Consider the following 21,201-nt stretch of genomic DNA (forward strand, 5'->3'; position numbering starts at 1 on the left):
GACGTAGATCTTGTGCAGAACGGAGGTGTCGAGTTGGGAAATATTTCGAGACAAGTGAAGAAATGTATGTCGGTGCAATTTTGTTGATGGCCTTGTATGTTAGTAGAAGAATTTTATATTTGATTCGTTGAAATACAGGCAGCCAATGTAGAGACTGACAGAGTGGCTCAGCAGAGGAATAACGGTTTGTAAGGAAAATCAGTCTAGCCGCTGCGTGCAAAATAGATTGTAGGGGTTCAAGTCTGACTTTGGGAAGACCAGTAAGGAGGGAATTGCAATAGTCGATGCGGGAGATGATGAGTGCACGATATCCTGAGTTCAGTATAGCCTGCAATGGATAATCCGATTCAGAGATCGGTATAACTGTTTTTTTGGTTCTGTTGACCAATCAAAAACTAACTTAAGTCTGTTGGCTGACCAATCAGCAACTCACTGGGGTGGGACCTAGCCCTGGAGTCTAAACGGGATTGGTGGTTGGGACTGCCAATCGATACACCTAAAATACTACACTATTGGATGCACGTTGTGACGTCATCCATGAAATCCGGTCCTTGCACTATATAAGAGCTGTCATTTGTATCCTTCAGCTTGCCTTGAAAAAGTTTCCGCTGTTAAATTAGGCACATAACCCAATCTGTGATCGCTGCCCAGTTTATTACAGGCAGGGACCTTTCACATATCTGCAAACTAGGTGGCATTGCTAGGAGGATCTCGCATAATGATATAACAGTATGGTGCCCGATACATAGGATATTCGGCGTTGCACTATAACTTTGATTTTGCACAGTCTAAGCCGTTTTATGATCATAATTTCCTGTTGTCATTAATGATTTATTAATTTTTAGATTGCTTCCCAATACACAATAGAAAGGGACCTCATATGTATTGCAATCCAGAAGATAGAATTAAGAGGTTGGTATCCCATCCATCTTTAATTATGGCAGCCCATATATGGGCTATACACTCCATAATGTGAGATTAAATTTATTGATTTCAGTAAGATGCTTACATCCTATTGTTTTCCTGGTGAGTGGAATAGTTTATTTAGCAATATAACATTACAATTATATTTAGCTACCACCAAAATACATTACCGGAATATATATAAATCCTATTATGGAAACATTTTTTGGTATTGAAGCAGCAAAGCCATGCAATTCTATTTTGCATTTTAACAGCTTTTTTTAACTAATTTTTGGTTTTAATATTTAGCTCTATTAAATTTAACAACTTTTATTTTTAATGCATCCCAAATTATAATATAATAAAAACATAACAAAAATTATATATTTTATAATATTTTTGTTATCCTAGAGTGCCCCACTTTATGCTTTGTTCCATTCTCATGTATTTTTGTGTTCAGGGTGCAACTTTCAGGATCACATTGTTGACACATAGTCATCTTTAGACTCATTAAGACATTACAATTATCTAATATACCTAATGCGGTTGCTTTCTCTTCTGCTTTACTAAACAATACTTGTCTCAGTAATAAAATTATAAACAAACAATGTTTATGAATGTGATAATGTATGTTAAAAAAAGAGTAAGCTGTACATTAAAAAAAATCACATAAATTATCCTCCTTTTATTTAAATCATTCTTGACCATCTTACCAAATTAATATATTGTAATACCTTGTAAAGTAACATAACTCTACAAAATGAATACTAATCTCATCAGGAAGTGTTGCCACCTCTATATAAAAGTAGAGCCTTTGGCAGTAAATTCTGGAGCGTTGAGGTTTGTGCATCATGCAGAGGAGAGAAATCATCTGTAATGACTTCAGAGAAGCAATTTTGCTGCTCACAACTCTGGAAATGGTTAGAAGGCCATTTCCAAATATTTGGAAGTCCTTAACTCAACAGTGAGAAACATTATTAACAAAATGTGAACACTGAAGTCCGTTGTCAATCTTTCCAGGAATGGACATCCCAGCAACGTATGTTGCCCAGAGAAATCGCAAAGAACCCAAAACCTACATCCAGTGATCGACAGTCCACTGTCAACATGGTAAATGTTGAAGTTCATAACTATATACCATCAAAAAGACTGAACAAGTATGGCTTTCAGGGAAAGGAAGCCAGGAAAAGCCCCTTCTCTAAAACAAAAAACTTGCAGTACTGCTTAGGTTCAGAATCTAAATGTAAGGCAAATGACTTGTGGAACAATGTCCTTTGGACAGTTGAGACTAAAGTAGTGTCGTTTGATCTTAATGCATGTCACAATCCAGCACTCACCTGATCTTGTGTGATAGTTAATCAGAAATAACCATCTGGTCAGTTTAAAAATTATTAAAACTCTTTGTTTATCTTACACAATACATTTTGGCTTACCAATCATGCCTCCATCAAGGTTTTTTTTGAATTGCTGACAAATTTATTCAAGAAGCCTTAGTTCTCCCTTTACATAAAACTATCTCACAGCTTGCTTTAATTAGCGTTGTTATAAGCCATATGATCTCCCCTGACCAAGAGGCATCATAAACCAAATTTATCTCCTATGTTTCAACTGTGTAGCATTCCAATACCAAGCTAAGTCTGACGTGTGAATTTGTAAGAACACAGAGAAATTAACTTTTTGAAATCAAGTCATTTTTATTGTAGTTTAGACAAAAGACATAGTATAATGATATAAAACAAAACCAGATAAAGCTGTACAGCATAAATAGTTATATGATGTAGGTGAGTTTGATTCAAGCAGTACAGATGGATACATGGATATATATATATATATATATAATGTGTGTGTGTGTAGGTATGTGTGTGTATATATATATATATATATATATATATATATATATATATATATATATATATATATATATATATATTATATAGAACACTTTAAAAAATTTGTCATCAGCTCTCATTATGAAGGATCGGTTAGATCTAATTTAGACTTTTATAGAGTGGGTATTCAATATCTATAGCCATGTTGCATAGACTCATGAGAGGAAGGGTAAAAGGATAACTTTACGTCTATCCATATTTTGTAATCGAGTCCAATGGGAAAGAATAAAAGGATGTGTGTAGCTAAATGTGTGTATGTGTGTGTGCGTATGTGTGTGTGCATGCATGTGCGTATGTATGTATGTATGTGTGTGTGTGTGCGCATGTATGTGTATGCATGCGTGTGTGCGTATGTATGCGTGCGTATATATATATATTATATATATACACACACACACACGGTGCTTTTTTTTTTGTAAGAAAAAAGGTGCTGGAACTCGCCTCTTTCTGCTCCCTCATTTTTCTGTAGCACTTTCATTCTGCCCCCCTCGTTTTACTCTAGCCCTCTCTTTCTGCTCCCCTCCCCCACTTTATGTAGTCTGTACTTACCTTCTATGCTCCTTTTCTCACTTCTCTGCTCAATCGCGGCTGTTCTCACTGGCAGCGTCGTGACGTCATGACACTGCAGGAGCCGGAAGCAGGACACACACTAAGATGCGGTTAGTACTGGATTAGATTTAAATAAAGTGGGTGTTCGGGAGCTACAGCCATAATGCATAGAGTAAAGAGGAGGAGGATGACAATTTAGAGAAATGGAGTTTCAATAAGGTGTAGTTCAGACCTGTGTAGTTTGTATTTTGTGGAATACCAGGGAGACCATATGTTTTCATATTCGTGTCTTACATGTCTTTCCGTATACATATACCTTTCATAATTCATGGTGTCATTCACAAGAGCTTTTCATTTCTGTAAATCAGGGGCATCTGTTGCCATCCACGTGCGGGCTATAATAACCTTGGTTAGGGTTGTGAGGGTAAAGATATATTGACAACGAGTTTTAGAGAAACTGTCATCCAAGGAAATGCCAGATAAACATATCTTTGGTGTAAGAGGAGGAACCCCATGCACCGTATTATAAATACATGCCCATACCTTGGTCCAGAAATCGTTTACTTTTCTTCATTGCCTATAGCAAGTGCCAGAAGTTGCAATCCACACTTTGGGCATTCAGAGTCATGTTTTCTCCCATTTTCAACCAGTGAACAATGGAGTATGATAGACCCTATTTAATATGTATAAGTTAATTTGTTGATAGCGAATACATGACGTGGCTTTTTTCAAACTTTTTAGGATATGGAACCATATTACATACAAAGATACTTGGCAATATTTTCTTGTAAATTCAAAAGGATTAAACACAGAAAAACGGTGCATTCACTGTCTGCTGGAATAGCCGTAATTTGCTGGAACACTTCTCAGCATGAAATTGATTCCAAAAAGTAAACAAATCTTTTAGCTTTACAGGACAATTTAAGCCTGCTTCATGTGCTTACAGTCTCGCTTCCACTGTGATGTCAGAACCAAAAAGCCTGTTTTAATGCAAATGAGTATTTGCAACTTTTTAAAACTCATTTCTATTTGGATTCTTTATACTGATTTAACTTCTTACCAGAATATCCTGCAAATATGATATTACCTACACACAACTGGTCATAAGTTTCCCTTCATTTACATATCAGGCATGACTCCTGTAAGTAGAATAACTGGCAAAATATGACACTGTCTCCCCCTCTCATGGGTGGACACAGAGTTCCTGTGAGCTACACCAAGGTAATACTGCGAGATAAATATCAACCATCTATTTATGGATCTTTGTCAGATGACTAAGCAAATTTTCACATTTGGTGAACAACGTACACATTCCATCACCACAAGAACATGATAACAACCATCAAACACGGTAGTGAAGGGTGATGATGTAGGGTTGAGTTGGATGACTTGCAATCATTGGTCCCACCATGAGCTCATCTTTATACCAGAAAATTCTAGAATAAAAATGCAACAAGACAATTATCCTTGGCAAACCAGCTAATCTACTAGTCCTTTGGATGATTCATAATATTTAAGCCACTATTCTCTAATTTAATTTTAATAAATTTATATATGATTGTATTTTGTAATCTATGGTAGAATTAAGTTGAGCGCCTCTATTTTGTTGTTTCTTGGAATTACTGTGTAGGTGGTTGCAGAGCCCCTAAGAGGCAGCAGTTTTTTCTACCCACTGGACAGCATCATTCTAACCACTAGCACCCCTAATTACAAATATTATTGTTTACGCTTAATGTTTGTGACTGGATCACATATATATATATTTAAAGGAAATAGTGCAGGGTGCTTATTTACATAAATTGCCAATACACTTATTTTTAATATTGTGTATATTTTAAGATGGGATATCTTTATTTCTGAGACCAGGGTAGAAAATGTGTTTTTTTTTTCTGTTTAGCCTCTCTAGAAGAAATGCATTATGTCTGATGTATATATCTGATACAATGAGCCTTTGTTTACCAAGCCTTTGGTGTATTGTGAGGTGGGGAAGTGGCTTGTTTTGTTGTTCTGTGGGAATGTGAATTCGGCGACTGAAGTATTCATGCCAGTCAGACCTTTTGACTTGCTAATGGGTCTCCTGCCTCTGAAATAAGATCCAGGAAATCAAAGCAAGGTTTTTAAGAATTTCATAGCTAAGTGTAAAGATTAGTGACTTTGCAATGCATGTAAATCCATGTTTTGGTAAACGGGGTACCATCCTGATTCTAAAAATAGCCTGTGTCCAAATCTGTATAAAATTCACTGACTTGTACATTGAAATGTAACTTTCTGATTTCATCTGACCTGAACGCTGCTACCTTCAACCAGTGTTCGAGCAAATAAACATCACCTGCTTCAAAGATCTGCATGAAAATATCTTCCATGCTGAAAATCCTGTGACCTACAGATTAGACCCAAACTCTAATCCATTCTCTGGCTGATTCTGAGGTTGGACCTAGCTCTCCAGTGCCACAGCTCTGCTTGCTCCCCATGCAGCCCTGGTCAGTGTGATAGGCCAGGGGAGATCCATCCACAGCAACCCTGATCCATAGTAAGAGGTCAGAAGTACCAGCCCAGGTACACCAGCAACGAGTAGGCAGGCAGCATCAGTTACCCAGTAGGAATGTGGTTCTGAATGCCATATGAGGAGCTCAGTGGTGGCAGCAGGCCCCTCCCACTGTGGCAGGAGGGGCGTATTCGGAATAACGAAAGGGGACGGTAGCAACTTAAGCCCAGTCGATTCTCAGCAACAACAGACAGGGTGGCATAGGTGGTCCATCCTGTTAGTGTTACATAGATATTTTGACAGCTTTTAATATTGCTGCTTAAATTAGTTTACAAGCTACCAAATCATAGGGTGTACTTACTTTTTTACGCCTGGATTCTTCATGTTGATTTGTATTGAATAAATTATTATAAAGGAAATTGTTTATTGTTTATCACGTCGAATTGGAATCAAATATTCGGACTCAGTGAGGACTAGATGACTGTTAATGTTCTCATAAGTAAAAACACTCTTGAAAGAGGATGCACTTTATTTTTCACATGACTGTATATTCCTTATTTATCACTTTCATTTGTTTGAATAGATGTCTCCCACAAAAATTTCAATTTAAAATAATTTCAAACTTCTCTCCCTCTGTCTCTATCAATGTACCTTCTCTCCCTCCCATCACAGCTGATCTGTTCCTCTCACCTAAGTACTGTCTCCGACCTCATCAATTCACCTTTTCCTCTTTCTGACCAACCCCTCTCACCTTTCCTATCTCCTAGGTTTACTCTCAATAGGCATAATCTTGACACCATTGATCATAACACGTTTTCCTCATCCCTGGTGTCTCTCTCTCCTCCATTACCATTTTCTCTTGCCCAGATGAGGCTGTCTCCTTCAATAAACACACCCTTACCACCGTATTTGACTCTGTCATCCCGGCTGTCACCATCAATCTTTATCAGTCGCCACCTCAATCGTGGCACTAAAAACATACCCACTATCTTCAAAAATGCTCCCGTAGTACTGAATGGGTCTGGAGAAAGTCATGCACTCATGCTGACTTCCTTTATTTTAAGTTCATACTTGCCTCTTACAGTTTGGCCCTATCACTCTCCAAGCAGTCCTTTACGGATTTCATTTCCTCCCAATCCTCCAACCCCTGTCACCTTTTTATCACCTTCTCTCACCACCTAGTTCTCTGCTTTCAACTATGCTACCCACTTCACCTCAAAATTCAGTCAATACATTGACATCTTCTCCCAGCAGTAATCTTGTAATCTCACTCGCTGATTACTGTAACCTCCCTCTCTCTGACCTACCTGACTCTCACCTTGCCCCTAGTAAGTATATCCCCCTCCCAGTCCCTACATTTGCTTCCCATGGTCTACAGAATTAAATTTAAACTCCTTACACCCTAACCTTCAAATCTCTCAATCAGCCACCCCCCATTACTTTAACCTCATCTCTACCTACACTCCTCGCCATCCCCTCTGCTCTGCCAAAGACCGTAGCCTCACTACTTCACTGATCACCTCTTCCCACTCCCACCTCCAGGACTTTGCCCGGCCAGTTGTGGAATGATCTCCCACGCTCATCATGTTAGCCTCTACTCTCAAAGGCTTCAAATGTAGCCTTAGGCTTGAATAAAGCAACGAGTCTTATCGACTTAATTCCCTTGACTCTGCTTTTACTCCCAGTCGGTACCACCCTATTTGTGTATTCCAATTTCCTTTTAGAATGTAAGCTCTCACGAGAAAGGCCCTCTTTCCTTGTGTTCTCCTTCTAATATTCCATCACTCTCTGTAGTTCTTGCCCTGCTTCTTTAGCCCTGTTTTCTTAAGCTTAGGCCTACTTCTCGCTGGTTACGACCATCACTCTCACTCACTGTCCTGCAAATAATTTTATCTGCAATACCATGTTACCTGTGTTTTTATTCATTCAGTATGTCTGGTCTTTGCATTTTGTTCTTCATGTATCATGTTGTGTGTTATGGATCACTGCTTTCTATATGTGTCTTTTACAGCGCTGCGGCCGATGGTAACTGCCATGATACTGCGCTCCAGTATTATGTACAATTTTAAAACCTGAATAACTAATTTGGACATTATTGTAACGTCTGCACTGTACAGCTTTTGTATTATAATTTTTTTTAAATAAATTACATTTTGTATTTTTTTTTTTCCATTATTCGTTTTTATTGAGATTTGTTAGGTTAACGGGGATACAAAAAGAAAGAAGGGGAGAGGGGTGGGTGGGGGGAATATGAACACACCAATACAGCGTATGCAGGTTACAGACATTATACAGTATACATTCTACTGTGGCTATTTCACCTAACCCACCAGACTTGGTCTGAGTCTTTGACGGCCCAATTTAAACACTCCATCAAGGCACATCTATTGGCATAGGACCTCCATTAGTAGGGGGAGGGGAAGAAGAATTATTAACCGGAGTACCACCTCCATCAATCACATAGACATGCCATTCAAACCATTTCCACAGTGGGGAGGATGGTCTCATAGAGTAGGGGACATCAAGTGCTTCCATCTTGAATGCATAATGGACTTTGGTTATTACTTTTGACAGGGTGGGGGGTAGCGACGCCCTCCATGCCTGGGCTCTGGCAGCAATAAGTATATGGTTAAACACATAACAGCCTGTCTTGGGACATGAGGTGGATATATTTGAAGAAGGGCAATTTCAGGGGCCTGAGAAAGATCTAATCCGGTCACCCTCTTAGCTAAATCAAATACCTGAGCCCAAAAGGAGCGTAAAACCGGACATGCCCAAAAAATATGAAGCAAATCCCCAACCATCGAGCATTGTCTCCAGCACAATTTAGAGTTGGAGGGCCACATTTTATGGATTCTGGAGGGGGTCAGGTATAGTCTATTAACTAGTTTGATAAACAATTCAGTGTGGTTTAAACATTTGGACATACGAAAAGCATTTACATAAACTGCCTGCCACTGGTCTTCTTTGAAGGATGTCTGGAGATCTGATTCCCACTGGAGTTGGCTAGAGAAATTTTGGCTATTGGCTTCAGGGAAGTGAATCCGTACCAGAAGGTGATCCCAGCTCTATTATCTCCCTTCGTAAGTTTCGAGATAAGTGGGGCTGGCAGGGCCTGCAGGGTCATGTTATATCTCGAGAGGGAAGCTATCCAGTGCCTGATTTGTAAATATTTGTAAAAATCTCTCGTAGGTATATGGAATTGGTGCTGAATTTGTGCGAAAGACATCAACCCCTGGTCATCAAATAAAGACCTTTGGTCTACTATGCCATTCGTTATCCACAGGGACAAATTCAAGTCTGGGATCAATTTCGCCAAATTCCACAGTGACAGGTTATTATCGGGGAGGGATATGGTAGGGGAGGTCTCAACCAACTTATCCCAGGCTCTCAAAGCGTCACTGACTAGCCGGGACATGGGCCCACAAGGAGGGCGCCACCGTCTGGGCAGCCAGAGTAGATCTTGCAAAGGGAAAAGAGGATTGCGAGCCCGTTCCAAATCTACCCAAGGTTTTGTATTGGGGGGAAGAGACCAGTCTGTAAGTTGTGCAAGGAGGCAAGCCATATGATATCTAGCCAGGCCTGGAAGAGCTAGACCACCCATTTGTCTGGTTAAGTATTCATTTTTTTGAAAAATACACATACAGAAAATAAGTTATACATAAGTATATCATAATGTCCATCTCGTCGGTAATATTAGCTCAGTTGAAAAATACACATACATAGTATGTCTATAACTTGATCCATGAGCAAGGTCTAACAATATTTATTAACATTGATAAAATATAAAAACTCACCATGCTAGCATATTATGAATACAAATTATTAGTCAATTAATCAAAAAACAGTGTTTAATAATGCACAGGACAGGCCAGCCAAAATAATTACTTTGGAAGAATTACTCCGGGGTAGTCAGGTCATCCGACCTTGCTCGATACCTGGAACTATATCATCTGAACACTATTTTATCATATTTCGCTTTTGCTTCCTTCAAGTGTATATCTTTTGTGTTGCATATTTGCATTGACTATTGCATTCCACTTACAGATTTCCAATGAAACTGGAGCAAGCCTAATCCCGAGAAATCACCACTTTAGCCAAGGTCATAAGATTAAAAATATAAAATGCCATATAAACAATACTTAGCACCCATTGAAGTGGCCAAGGGAACGTTGTAAGAATCCCAAACCTTCATCCAAAAATCCCTTAACAACTGGACAGTCCCACAATAAATGGCAAAAATCACCCACAGAGGAGTGACATTTCATACATGAAGACTATTCCGCGACCCATCCGAAATAGACCAATGGGTGTATGGTAGACCGTATGTAGTAAAAAAGGATGAATCTGTTGATAGCAGAGACAAGAAGTGACACTACAAAGACTTTTAAACATGCAAGACCAATTCTCATCCAAAAGAGGGCCCAAATCCACTTCCCATTTAGATCTAAGTGCTTCTAAATCAGCAGGGGCAAGCGAAAAATGAAGTTTAGAATATAAAGTAGATATAGTCTTCCACCTGGCCACCGCATATAAAACATTTAAGGGGTTGGCTGAATAAGAGATAGAAAATTGCGAGTCAAGGGCAAGTCTTAGTTGGGGATAACAATAAACGTCAGAATTAGAAACTCCCCTTTCCAAGGATAGTTTTGCAAACATCTTGAAGCATTCAGACTCATACAATTGCCCTAAAATAGTAATGCCATATATTGTACCCTTTCAATTTATCAAGTTCCATGAAGGAGGAATTATACCTCCAAGGAGTTGAAGGATCGTGTTCCTGACCGCCAAGTATATGGTGGGAAAGACGCCAGATCTCCATAGCTTGTCTAATAATTGGCGCAACCGGACGTGAATGGTTACCCACAAGCAATAACTCTAAATGTGACAAAGTTACGTTCATAGAACTAAAGGGCCCCACTTGCTCAGCAAAAAACCCCAGCATAACTGTCTGGGTCAGGTTCCCTAACCAACTAATCAGGTTTGTAAGCTTGGCAGCATAATAGTATAATCTAAGAATTGAGAGGGCCAAGCCCCATCTGCCTTAGCTCTGCAAAGAATAGACAAATGGAGCCGATCCTTTCCTTTCCCCCCTCACAAGCAAGAAGATGAGCCTGTTAATATTCCGGAACACAGGCTTCTGGAGATGTATAGGTGAATGTTGAAAAATATATAAGTATTTAGACTGAACAGCCATTTTGAAAAAGTTGATCCTGCCCATTACAGTTAAGGGAAGTTTTTTCTAAATGTAATTTTGATTTAAAATAGTCTGTGACCGGATCAAGATTCAAAGAAACAAATTCAGCAGAAGAACAGGATATCCTGACCCTTAGGTATTTAAAACAAAGGGTCCATATTAAGAGGTGCCGCTCGGGGGCATCAGAATGTATCACACCATGTAGTGGAAAGACATGACTTACCCCAGTCAACCAATGTGCCAGAAAATGGCCACAACTATTAACCGTACACAGAAGATGGTCCATAGAGGCATTTGAATCTGTCAAATAGAGAAACATATCGTCAACATAAAGAGCTATAGAATCTCGAGCCCTTCCCACCGGTTACCAAACAATATATGGGTGAGCTCAAATTAAACATGCCAGAGGTTCTGTAGCTAAAGCAAACATCGCAGGAGATAAAGGTCACCCCCGCCTTGTACCCAGACCAAGTGGAGAAGAAGTATGTCCATTTACAGAAACTCTTGGAGAAGGCGTGGCATATAGCAGCTGGACCCATTTAGTAAATCCAACCCAAATTGATGTAAAACTTCCCATAAATACCCCCATTCCACTGAGTCAAAGGCTCAGAGTTTATTGGCATTGAGAGACACCACCGCTGCCCCCTTCTTCGCTTAATGGGGTAACAATGTCAGTGTAGAGGCAAGGAATATTGAAGATAGTTGACTTGTTGGAAATAACAGAATGAAGCCTAATTGAAAGAATCTTAGCTATTGAATTTCCAAGTGTAATCCTACATCGCTGTAGAAAACCTGAAAATATTCTTGTCTGTTTGAAACATGTGGATACACAGAACTTACCAGTAACTATACAATTTATGTACTATGTATCTATGTGCTAAGCATAGGACTATGATATGTTTTTTGTTTTGTTTTTTTAATTCCTTCTGTTAAATGTAGCACAAAATTGTCTGAACTATAAACCTTTTCATGACACATCTTCAGGATTATATGAACAAATAGGCTCATTCTTGTTAGGAACTCTTCCAGCCGGCACAACACAACCCGGAGTCTACTCTGCCAATCAGGTGTTCACTGGAGCCCCTGATGGTGGGGACAGACTGGGCTGCAGACTGACAGAGGGTCGTGAAGTGTGTACCGGCTGGGGAGAACCCAGGCAAGAAGAGTCAGGTCCACGCAGAGGTCAAAGGCCGGCAGCAGGTGTCAGTATCGATGAACAAGCTGAGGTCAGAGGTCACAGGCAGAGAAGCGGAACGGGTAAACGAGCAAAGGATCAGGGTCACAGGAAACACAAGCGAAGTCCAATACAAAGCCAAGGGTCAAACACGGGTAGTCAAAACGTAGATAACAGGATACAGGAACTGGAACAAGCAGGTCAGCAGACTGGAGCACAGAAGCTATAACCGGCAATGAGGCAGCAGACCTCATTGCCTTAAATACAGACACAGACCAATCAGCAGTTGAACACACTCCTGCAGGCTAATTTACTAGTATCCAGCAGGGCCAATCAGGGCTTGCCCCTGACCTACACAGTTGCAGGCTAATGCCTGTTAATAAGCCTAATAGAATCAGCCCACAGGCTGCCTGCTATGCGCATGCGCCCGGCTACCAGCACCGCCGGGACGCAGCGCTAATGTACTAGCGTCTGGCCGTTGCCCTGGTGACGGCCGGACAGGAAGAGGAAATGACGCCCCGGTCGTCAAGGTGACGGCCGGGACGCTGGGGCGCATGAGAAGCGAGCCGCGGCGGCTGTGAGTACCGCCGCGGCTCGTGACAATTCTAAGCCTGGTATATTCTGCTTCAGCTATGAAAGCTTTTGCCATTTTGATCAATTTGTCATTATTGCCATATTTTATGAAATACTTTGAGCTGTATTTGCGTTATGTATAGTATTAACACATATAATGGCTTTTTTTTTTTTTCTTTTCCTCCTAAAGATTACATTGTCAGTGGTACTGTGGATCTGTTGCTTGTATTGTGTAATGCAGGGAGCTCAGTCTTTTATAGATAGATAAGTGTGGAGTGATAGTGATATGTCTAAAATAATAAACCCATGATAATAACTGGTTTCTCTTTCACCCTTTTGCTGGAGGTTGTGATGCTAGAGAAGCTTTTGCATCGTATCTTACATTATTCTGAGCAGCAAAGTGTAAGGGAAAGGTTTGTGAGCATGCATTGCGGGAATGTGCTGTATGTATTAATGGATTCATACACAGGCCCTGGGGCCACTGATGTTATAGCAGCTTCATTACTGAATTGTCAATTTTCTGGCCCATAACAGTTACCATTTAATGATAGGAGGTAATATTCTAGTAAATTTCTGACTGCTTACTGTCTTTATTAGCAGTTCATACTTAAATAAAGCCTGTTGCTCTAGAGAAGTGCTGAGAAAGGGGCGTGGATCAGTTCTGACTCCCTCTTACCCCCTACCCCCCCCCCTGTGTTTAGATAAAGCCAAATTAAATAACATTTCTCTGTCTACCCTCAGATCTTTCCCAGCTCACCAAAATTATGTTACTCATTCTCTGACATTGACACATTTTGCATGAGTTCCAGACACTAAAGTGCCTGTAGTCCCAAACCTATTTAAAAGCACATTATACCCATATATCCAGTCACTTCCATCCTAGTGATTTATGCACACGGATACAAAGCAATCCATGGTGATATATGTACTGAAGCCTGAAAAGAAAACTTCTTAACCTATAGTAAATACTGGGTTTTGTAACTGCATTGTGCTTTGTCAAATGTACATATAGAGATTTTGGTATTACTATACTCATGTATTTTGAGCAAAAAAAATTGTCTAATGCTACTAAGTGTTATTTTGGTAATAATTATGGAGTAGTGTATTTTTTCATTTTTTTTTTTTATCATTATAATAGCCATAAAATATATTTATTGTAACATGCTTCTAAAACCTTTGTCCTAGAAGAAAACAAAAAACATAATATTTGCTTGCACAGATTAAAAGAATACAAAAAAAGTTACTCCTGGTGAAACAGACTCTTCTTGAAAACATAACATTTTTTGGTCTGTTCTTGAAGAAACACCCCTTTTCTGGTATTTAACTAACTGGCTCCTAACCAGAACCCATAGGGCTGCTCGGTACAGCTAATTTTTCTGGGGCTCTGTTAACGCTGTAGTTCCTAACTGGTTAATCAATGTTGCCACTTTAAAATAGCAGGGGACGGGGCTTCACTCAGTGATCTAAGTTCTAAATCTCATGTCCATGGTTTTGTCCAAAGGGTATAGCACCACCTCCAAGACAAGTATTATCCAGAAGGTTTGGATTCAGATCCCAGAGACTCCCAAGGAGTCAGTGCTCGTTCTGGGTTTATCACAACCTTTCCACAGCTACTAGCACCACTAGCCGGGGCCACAACTCTCAGGTGCACACCTAGGGGTACATATAATGTCCTGTTTTCCAGACCAGTCCAACCTTTCACCCACCCCTGTGCTCCAATTACTTTATCTACAGTTGTGAAATTCAGTCACCTCTCTATACTGCAGTTGTCATCTATTGTGATCAGTAGCTTGGTTATTCACCCCCAAGATAGTGGTTAAGTCATTGCAGAGCACATCATTTTCTATTCTTCTTGCTATGTCGGTGTTGTAGATAACCGCGATCCTTAGGTGTCCTGATTCAAGATGTAAGGATATCTTTTATTTATAGATTCGATTTATCACAGGATGGATATTAACTGTTATGTTGTGGTGTGGGATTACAATGATTGACAAACAACAACAGTTGTAAAAAGGATAATACAAATGTTTATTGGAAAAAAAAAATATATACAATCAGTCCTTAGCTGCGGACTGCAATTTGATTGTTGAGAAATGTCTTGCCCTGAGGAGCCCCGCTACCATATAGCACTTGGTGTATTCAGGATAATTCACTGTACACCCTTAGTTCCAGCTGTGACTGCAACTATTTGGATGTTAGCTGCCTGTTAAACTTCTGAATCAAACCACCCTTCTATCCCCTGAGACTAGTTTAAACCAGTTCTTAGCTAGACCTATATATACATCCCTTTTTGTTCAGTGATCATTATATGTATGCAGGGCCGGTGCTAGGGTCCTTGGCGCCCTAGGCACACTTACAAAATCTGCACCCCCACCCGGCACACTGTCAAAATCTGCGTCCCCACCCGGCACACTGTCAAAATCTGCATCCCCACCCGGCACACTGTCAAAATCTGCGCCCCCACCCGGCACACTGTCAAGATCGGCGGCCCCCACCCGGCACACTGTCAAGATCGGCGCCCCCCCCATCCCCACGTCTTTTCTTACCTTAACTTGTCTCCTCTCTGCTCTGTCTCCTCCCCTCCACTCACTGACACTGTCGGGCCGTGATGATGATATCACGCCCGACAGTCAGTGAGTGGAGGGGAGGAGACGGAGCAGAGAGGCGGCGGTGGTGATCAATAGCCCCTTCCCCCTCCCCGTGGATTTATCTGAAGCTGTGCTGCGGCCGTGAAAGGTATGGTCAGCGGTCGCCGCACAGTTTTAAAGTAATTTTCATTCTGTGGCGCCCTCCAGAGCCCGGCGCCCTAGGCAACTGCCTAACCTTGCCTAATGGGAGCGCCGGGCCTGTATGTATGTTCTCTACAAAACAGGGGGGCTTGCATGAGTCACTCACAATCCTGTTAACCATTCACATGAAGGTCATGCTTTTGTTATGTAAAAAGTGCTTATTAAAGTCTTAGACGTTATTTCAAGCGTTTTACTAGTGTATTTAATGCTGGTAGAACACATGTAAAATGGGGAACAAATAGACCCAATGTTTCTAAAGTCACCATACTCAAATGTTTTTACCTGCATTACTTTTGTGTTTCATTTGTCTGAACGATTATTGCTCTATTCACAGGCATTATTTGTAGGGAGAAGCATGGGAATGTACATCAATTACCTCAGAATGCTAATAATAAATGCATGATAACGCATTTGACGTGTTTGAGACCTTATTTTGGCAAGTCTTTTTGTTTGTTTTTTGAAAGCATGTGGGACATATTCCCATCTCGCAATCCCCAGACTCAGACGTCACCCTCGTGGTTTTTTTCTTATTATACATATAATAGTACACAGTTTATACATAAATATTTAGCAATAAATGTTTCCCACCCCCATTATGTATCAAAAGGGGGAAGCCAGCCACGATATCATTTGCAGAAACATATATTGCTCCTTCTCCCCACTGACTCTTGTTCAACAGGCATATTTTGATAAGGAAGCAATAGTCCTGGGCCCCCAAGGAGAGGGGGCCTGGCATTACACATGCTGGTAAGTGTCTGGATTGGAGACCAGTTGCCTCAGCCCCCTTGTGTCTTAGAAAAACAAAAGAAATGCTTTGTTTTGAAAGAGTATCAACTCAACCACCGCTTCAAAATTTAAATACTGACACACATTGCCCTAGCATAGGTCTAAACCTGAATTTTCAAGTTTTAGCCCTAATTCAAACCCTACCATATACCTAGCGTAAGATCTAACTATGCTGACACAGACTAATCTGTTAAAAAATTTTGCTGCCCAGAAAACATGATATCATCTACTTTTGAAATACTGTCGCAAGTTTTCCCTTGGATTTTCCAGAACAGATTTGGGTGCAACTAATAAATCAGTTCTGGTTCATTGGTTTTTCATACTGCTAAGTATAATATCTTAACAATTGTCCATCAAAATATATAGCATTCCAAATATATGAAATTCTTAGCAATGTCTATCTAACCATAATATTAGTTTTGGCCCATGATTAAGGTTTAATTATATTTAGGTCTTCCAAGTGTACCTGTTTTCTGTTATAAAATGATGGGAGCTCTTACTAGATCGTGTTCAGTTGTAAGTGGTATAATATACCGAAGAGAAAATGAGTTGTAGGGTAGTACGAGAAAAGAACACAGATGAGTCAAAAGCATGTTTAATGTAAAAACAGAAAATTCCCTTAAAGCAACATTATTTTTGTGATGACTTAAAAAACTATGACTCTATACAGATGCTGTGCTGCACGACAAGGTACTGCAGGCACTTGGCCTCTGCCTTTCAGCTCATGGACAGTTTTCTTTCTAAATATTATGGTCTGGGGAGTCATTGTTCCACATTTAAACAGTGGTCTATTTTCAATTTAATTTAATTTAAAAAAAAAAACATTGCCATTTAAACATTACACAAAAATGCTATTCCCCAGATGTAACTCTTCTTATTGCAGCTATACGCCATATTCCAACACTCCGACAACAGGAATGTTTTAGAAACTATTTGTATGCGTGCCCATGTTGCTATATTTTCTATGCATATATATGTTGGTGAGGTGCCAGAGAGTTCATGTGACTTTATGTGATTCTTATGCTGTACATATGGACACTGTACAGAACCACTGCTCTTTATGTAGTTTTCATGATATACATGTTGACAGTACCACTTCTCTGTATTAAATTCTTCTACTGTACATATGGACACTGCACATTCCCACTTATGCCATTCTCATGTTGTACATTTGGGCAAATCTCCCTGACCCTGCACGCCAAAAGTCTCGGGAGCCCAGCGGTGGCCATTTTTCTTTGTTCTTTTTTTTTAATTAAAGTTAAACTATTAAAAAAAAGTTATAATTACTGGCTTTTCACAAAAAGTTTCTGATCAGGGTCAAATTCCGGAAAACCGGGAATAAAACCGGCAAGTAGAAATAGTGGAGCAAACGCCTCTCAGTAACTGCATGTGCACCAATTGTTGTTAGATTACATCTTACACTCTGTGACTCAACCAAACTTCTTCTTTACAGTCAAACAATTTAACTACAAAGTGCCTACTGCCAGTTTATTGCAGCAAGTTTGTTTTTGTTTTGTTCCAAAATCAAACAAAATCAGTTCTCCCTTCCACCTTAAGGATGTGTGCACATGGGTACATTGTATTGTGGTAGCACTAATTACATTAGAGAAACTTGGGGAAACACCTCAGAACATTTTTTTTTTTCCTATTTTACCTATCTTTCTCCATTATAAGGCTCATAAGATAAAGTGATTTATTCTGCTACTCTACCATAAAGAAGCTCTATCAGTGCTGAAAAGAATAACATTAAAGGGAATTGTAGTATGTGATCATAAAAAATCATAAGGCTGTAGGCACGTCACAGAAACACAAGGTGACTTCTAGATTCTGTAATAAATCACAGTAAGGTTAGGGTGCTTTATCCTTGATAATACACACATTTTCCTAATGAATACTTAAGAAGTGAACTCTCCACTTATAAGTGATTTATCAGAGTTTACTGATTTATACAGATATTATCATAAATGTATTATGTTGCAGATATTTTCATGCAATATTTTATTTAATTAGACCCACATACTTAGCAGCATTAAACAAACTATTCACAGAATTTGATTTTACTGCGTTAATATTTCAGTTTGCATTACTCTGTTTTTACATTCAAAAAATTATTAAATTGTTTGACTTGTACTACTACTAGCTGCTTGGTGGATAGTGACTCTGCACACTCCATAGAGATCTATAGAAACTGCTGGTCTTGAGTGCATACGCACTGCAGAATTGGAACAACATTGTTCCATCGTTGAACAACATTTTTAGTCCACTTTAAAAATCAAATGAAACGATACAATGTCCTTTTGGAACGATAATCGTTCATTGTTGCATCCTACACACTAACGCAATATTGGACCGAACTGTCGTTTATGGTTTGATTGGCTCGATAATCGTCTGAAAACACTATAATGTGTACCCAGCCTAAGCTCAAAATAGATCAAATGTATATTTGTTCATTGTGCACATGACTGTTAGTTCAAATAAGTGCTTCTTATCTGCCTCTAGTTGTGAATGTGAAAATGGTGGAAAGCAAAGATGGCAATAGGGAATTGTGTCAATATATAGTAATTGATATACATGCATTTAAGTCAGTGGCTCCTGGTGTGTTATGGGCTTAGACTTCTTCACTGGTGGCTGTTTTGCCCGGAGGTTGGAGGAGAAGACCCCCTACTCTTTCCTGGTGTGCTGTATTATTATTATTTTCATTTTTTTTATTTTATAAGGCGCCACAGATTTCATAGCACTGGACAATGATACAAATACAGATAGGACATAACTAGTACGGTAAGCAAAATCACAAAAACATGAGGCAGTTATACATAAGTAGCACGGATGAGTGTGAGTAAAACTATGGAGACTCTTATGGAATGTGGCAAAAGACAGCAGAACATACAAGGGAGGCGAACAATAGACATACATGAGACCGTAAATAGAGAAGACCCTGCATGTGAGAGCTTGCAGTTTAAAAGAAGGGTGGGAGAGAGACAGTAGGAGCAACTGGGGTAAAATGGATATGGTGGGCAAAGGAAGAGGTGGTATAGGCAGGCATGAAGAGGTGATTTTTGAGGAAGGGTTTGAATGATTGTAGTTTGGGGGAGAGTTGGGTGAGGGGAGGTAAAGAGTTCTAAAGGTGCTTTCCAATGAGGCTCGCTCTGGCATTAATATCAATGATGCATGTATCAAAGCTCCCAAGAAGGTCAGACACACATTTCATCCTATGGTTCTCCACAAGACCTTATCTCTCTTCTGCAGCTCGGGTAGCGAAGCCTGTTATTGTTATGATCACATGTTCTGCAGAAAGGGCCATGTTTTGGGGTGTCTGTTGCTCATTTGTAAGAAATATATCTGTGTCCTGCTATGTGCCTCATTAAAGCTAAGGTGCAATCCCACATAGATTTTTATTTTTAAACTGCAAGTTTTGTAAGCCTTTAAATTGACATTCTTCTATAGCTCAGTGTTCCCTTTGCAAAATTGCTGTAGTTGTATTTTGTTGGTCTTGGAATAAGTAAATAATGATCTTTTGACAGCATTGAATTTAGACTTAAAAATTAAAATGCCATTTTTGTTACATATGAAAATCTAATACAAGTCGCATATATTCTTCTACAGACGAAGATGATGATCAGGGCACCTTTTCTGTGAGCAATGAAGCACCCGAGAGGTCAGGCTCCACTTACCAACCTGGTAATATGTCAAGTTCTAACTTCACTGGAATCCAGATTCCTCCTGGGGCACATGCCCCAGCCAACACTCCAGCAGAGGTTCCACACAGCACAGGTAGGATATTCGTGTTTTATATACTTTCTAGAGGTAGGATCATTCTTTCTTTATTTTCAATTACTGTACTATAAAGTTTTATTTTTGTAATAACTGATGGCTAAATAAAAAGCTCTGATCATAACCAATTTGTAACATGAACATAAGTAATACACTTTGAGATTTATATGCTGTGTTATTGTAATTCACCTGTACCAGAATAATAATGTTTTTATTGTGAGTTATGCTGTGTATTAGCCATGTTGACAATAACCGTTTTCACTGTTTATTTTATGTCAACCTTCTCATTCCAATGCTATTGTTTTTGTGTCCAATGTCATTTGTACAGAGCAAAGGTTTTGTGAGTCTAGGAAAGTAACACTACTTTAAGCAAGTCACAAAAAGGTGATAGTAAAGGGATTTCATATTCCAGTATCAGTAGCATGGCAACAGAGTTTCAGTATGGAAATACACTATATGGAAAAAAGTATTTGGCCACACCTGTTAATTATTGATTTGAGGTATTTCAATCAGACCCATTGCCAGAGGTGTATAAACTCAAGCACCTAGCCATGCAGTCTCCATTTGCAAACATTTGTAATACAAAATGGGTCGTTCTGAAGAGCTCAGTCACTTCAAGCGTGGTACTGTGATAGAATGCCACCTATCTAAGACTATTTGTGAAATTTCATCCCTGCTGGATATTCCACGGTCAACTGTGATATTATTAGAAAGTGGAAGTGTTTAGGAACAATAGCAACTCAGGCACGAAGTGGGAGACAACGTAAAATTACAGAGCAGGGTCAACAAATGCCAAGACGTATGGTGCGTAAAAGTCGCCAATGCTCTGCTGATTCCATGGCTTAAGACTTCCATACTTCCACTGGCATTAATGTAAGCACAAAAACTGTGTGGTGGGAACTTAATGGAATAGGTTTCCATGGCTGAGCAGCTGCATTCAAGCCTCGCATCACCAAGACCAATGGCAAGCGTCTGATGGAGTGGTGTAAAGTACACAGACACTGGACTGTGGAGCAGTGGAAAAGTGTTCTGTGGAGTGGCGAGTCACGGTTCTCTGTTTGGTAGTCAGATGAACGAGTCTGGGT

At 39.7% G+C, this 21,201-nt stretch overlaps 1 protein-coding gene across 1 annotated transcript in view; it reads left to right on the plus strand.

The window, feature by feature from the left end:
• The window catches only part of VTA1 (vesicle trafficking 1), a 207,857-nt gene that overhangs the window by 147,352 nt on the left and 39,304 nt on the right, over positions 1–21,201 (plus strand). Inside the window, exon 6 of the mRNA XM_075203567.1 lies at positions 19,949–20,116. Coding sequence (XP_075059668.1) covers positions 19,949–20,116 — 168 coding nt within the window. The remainder of the gene's footprint in view (positions 1–19,948; positions 20,117–21,201) is intronic.

The sequence above is a fragment of the Mixophyes fleayi genome, chromosome 3 (assembly GCF_038048845.1).
Source record: "Mixophyes fleayi isolate aMixFle1 chromosome 3, aMixFle1.hap1, whole genome shotgun sequence".
NCBI lineage: Eukaryota > Metazoa > Chordata > Amphibia > Anura > Limnodynastidae > Mixophyes > Mixophyes fleayi.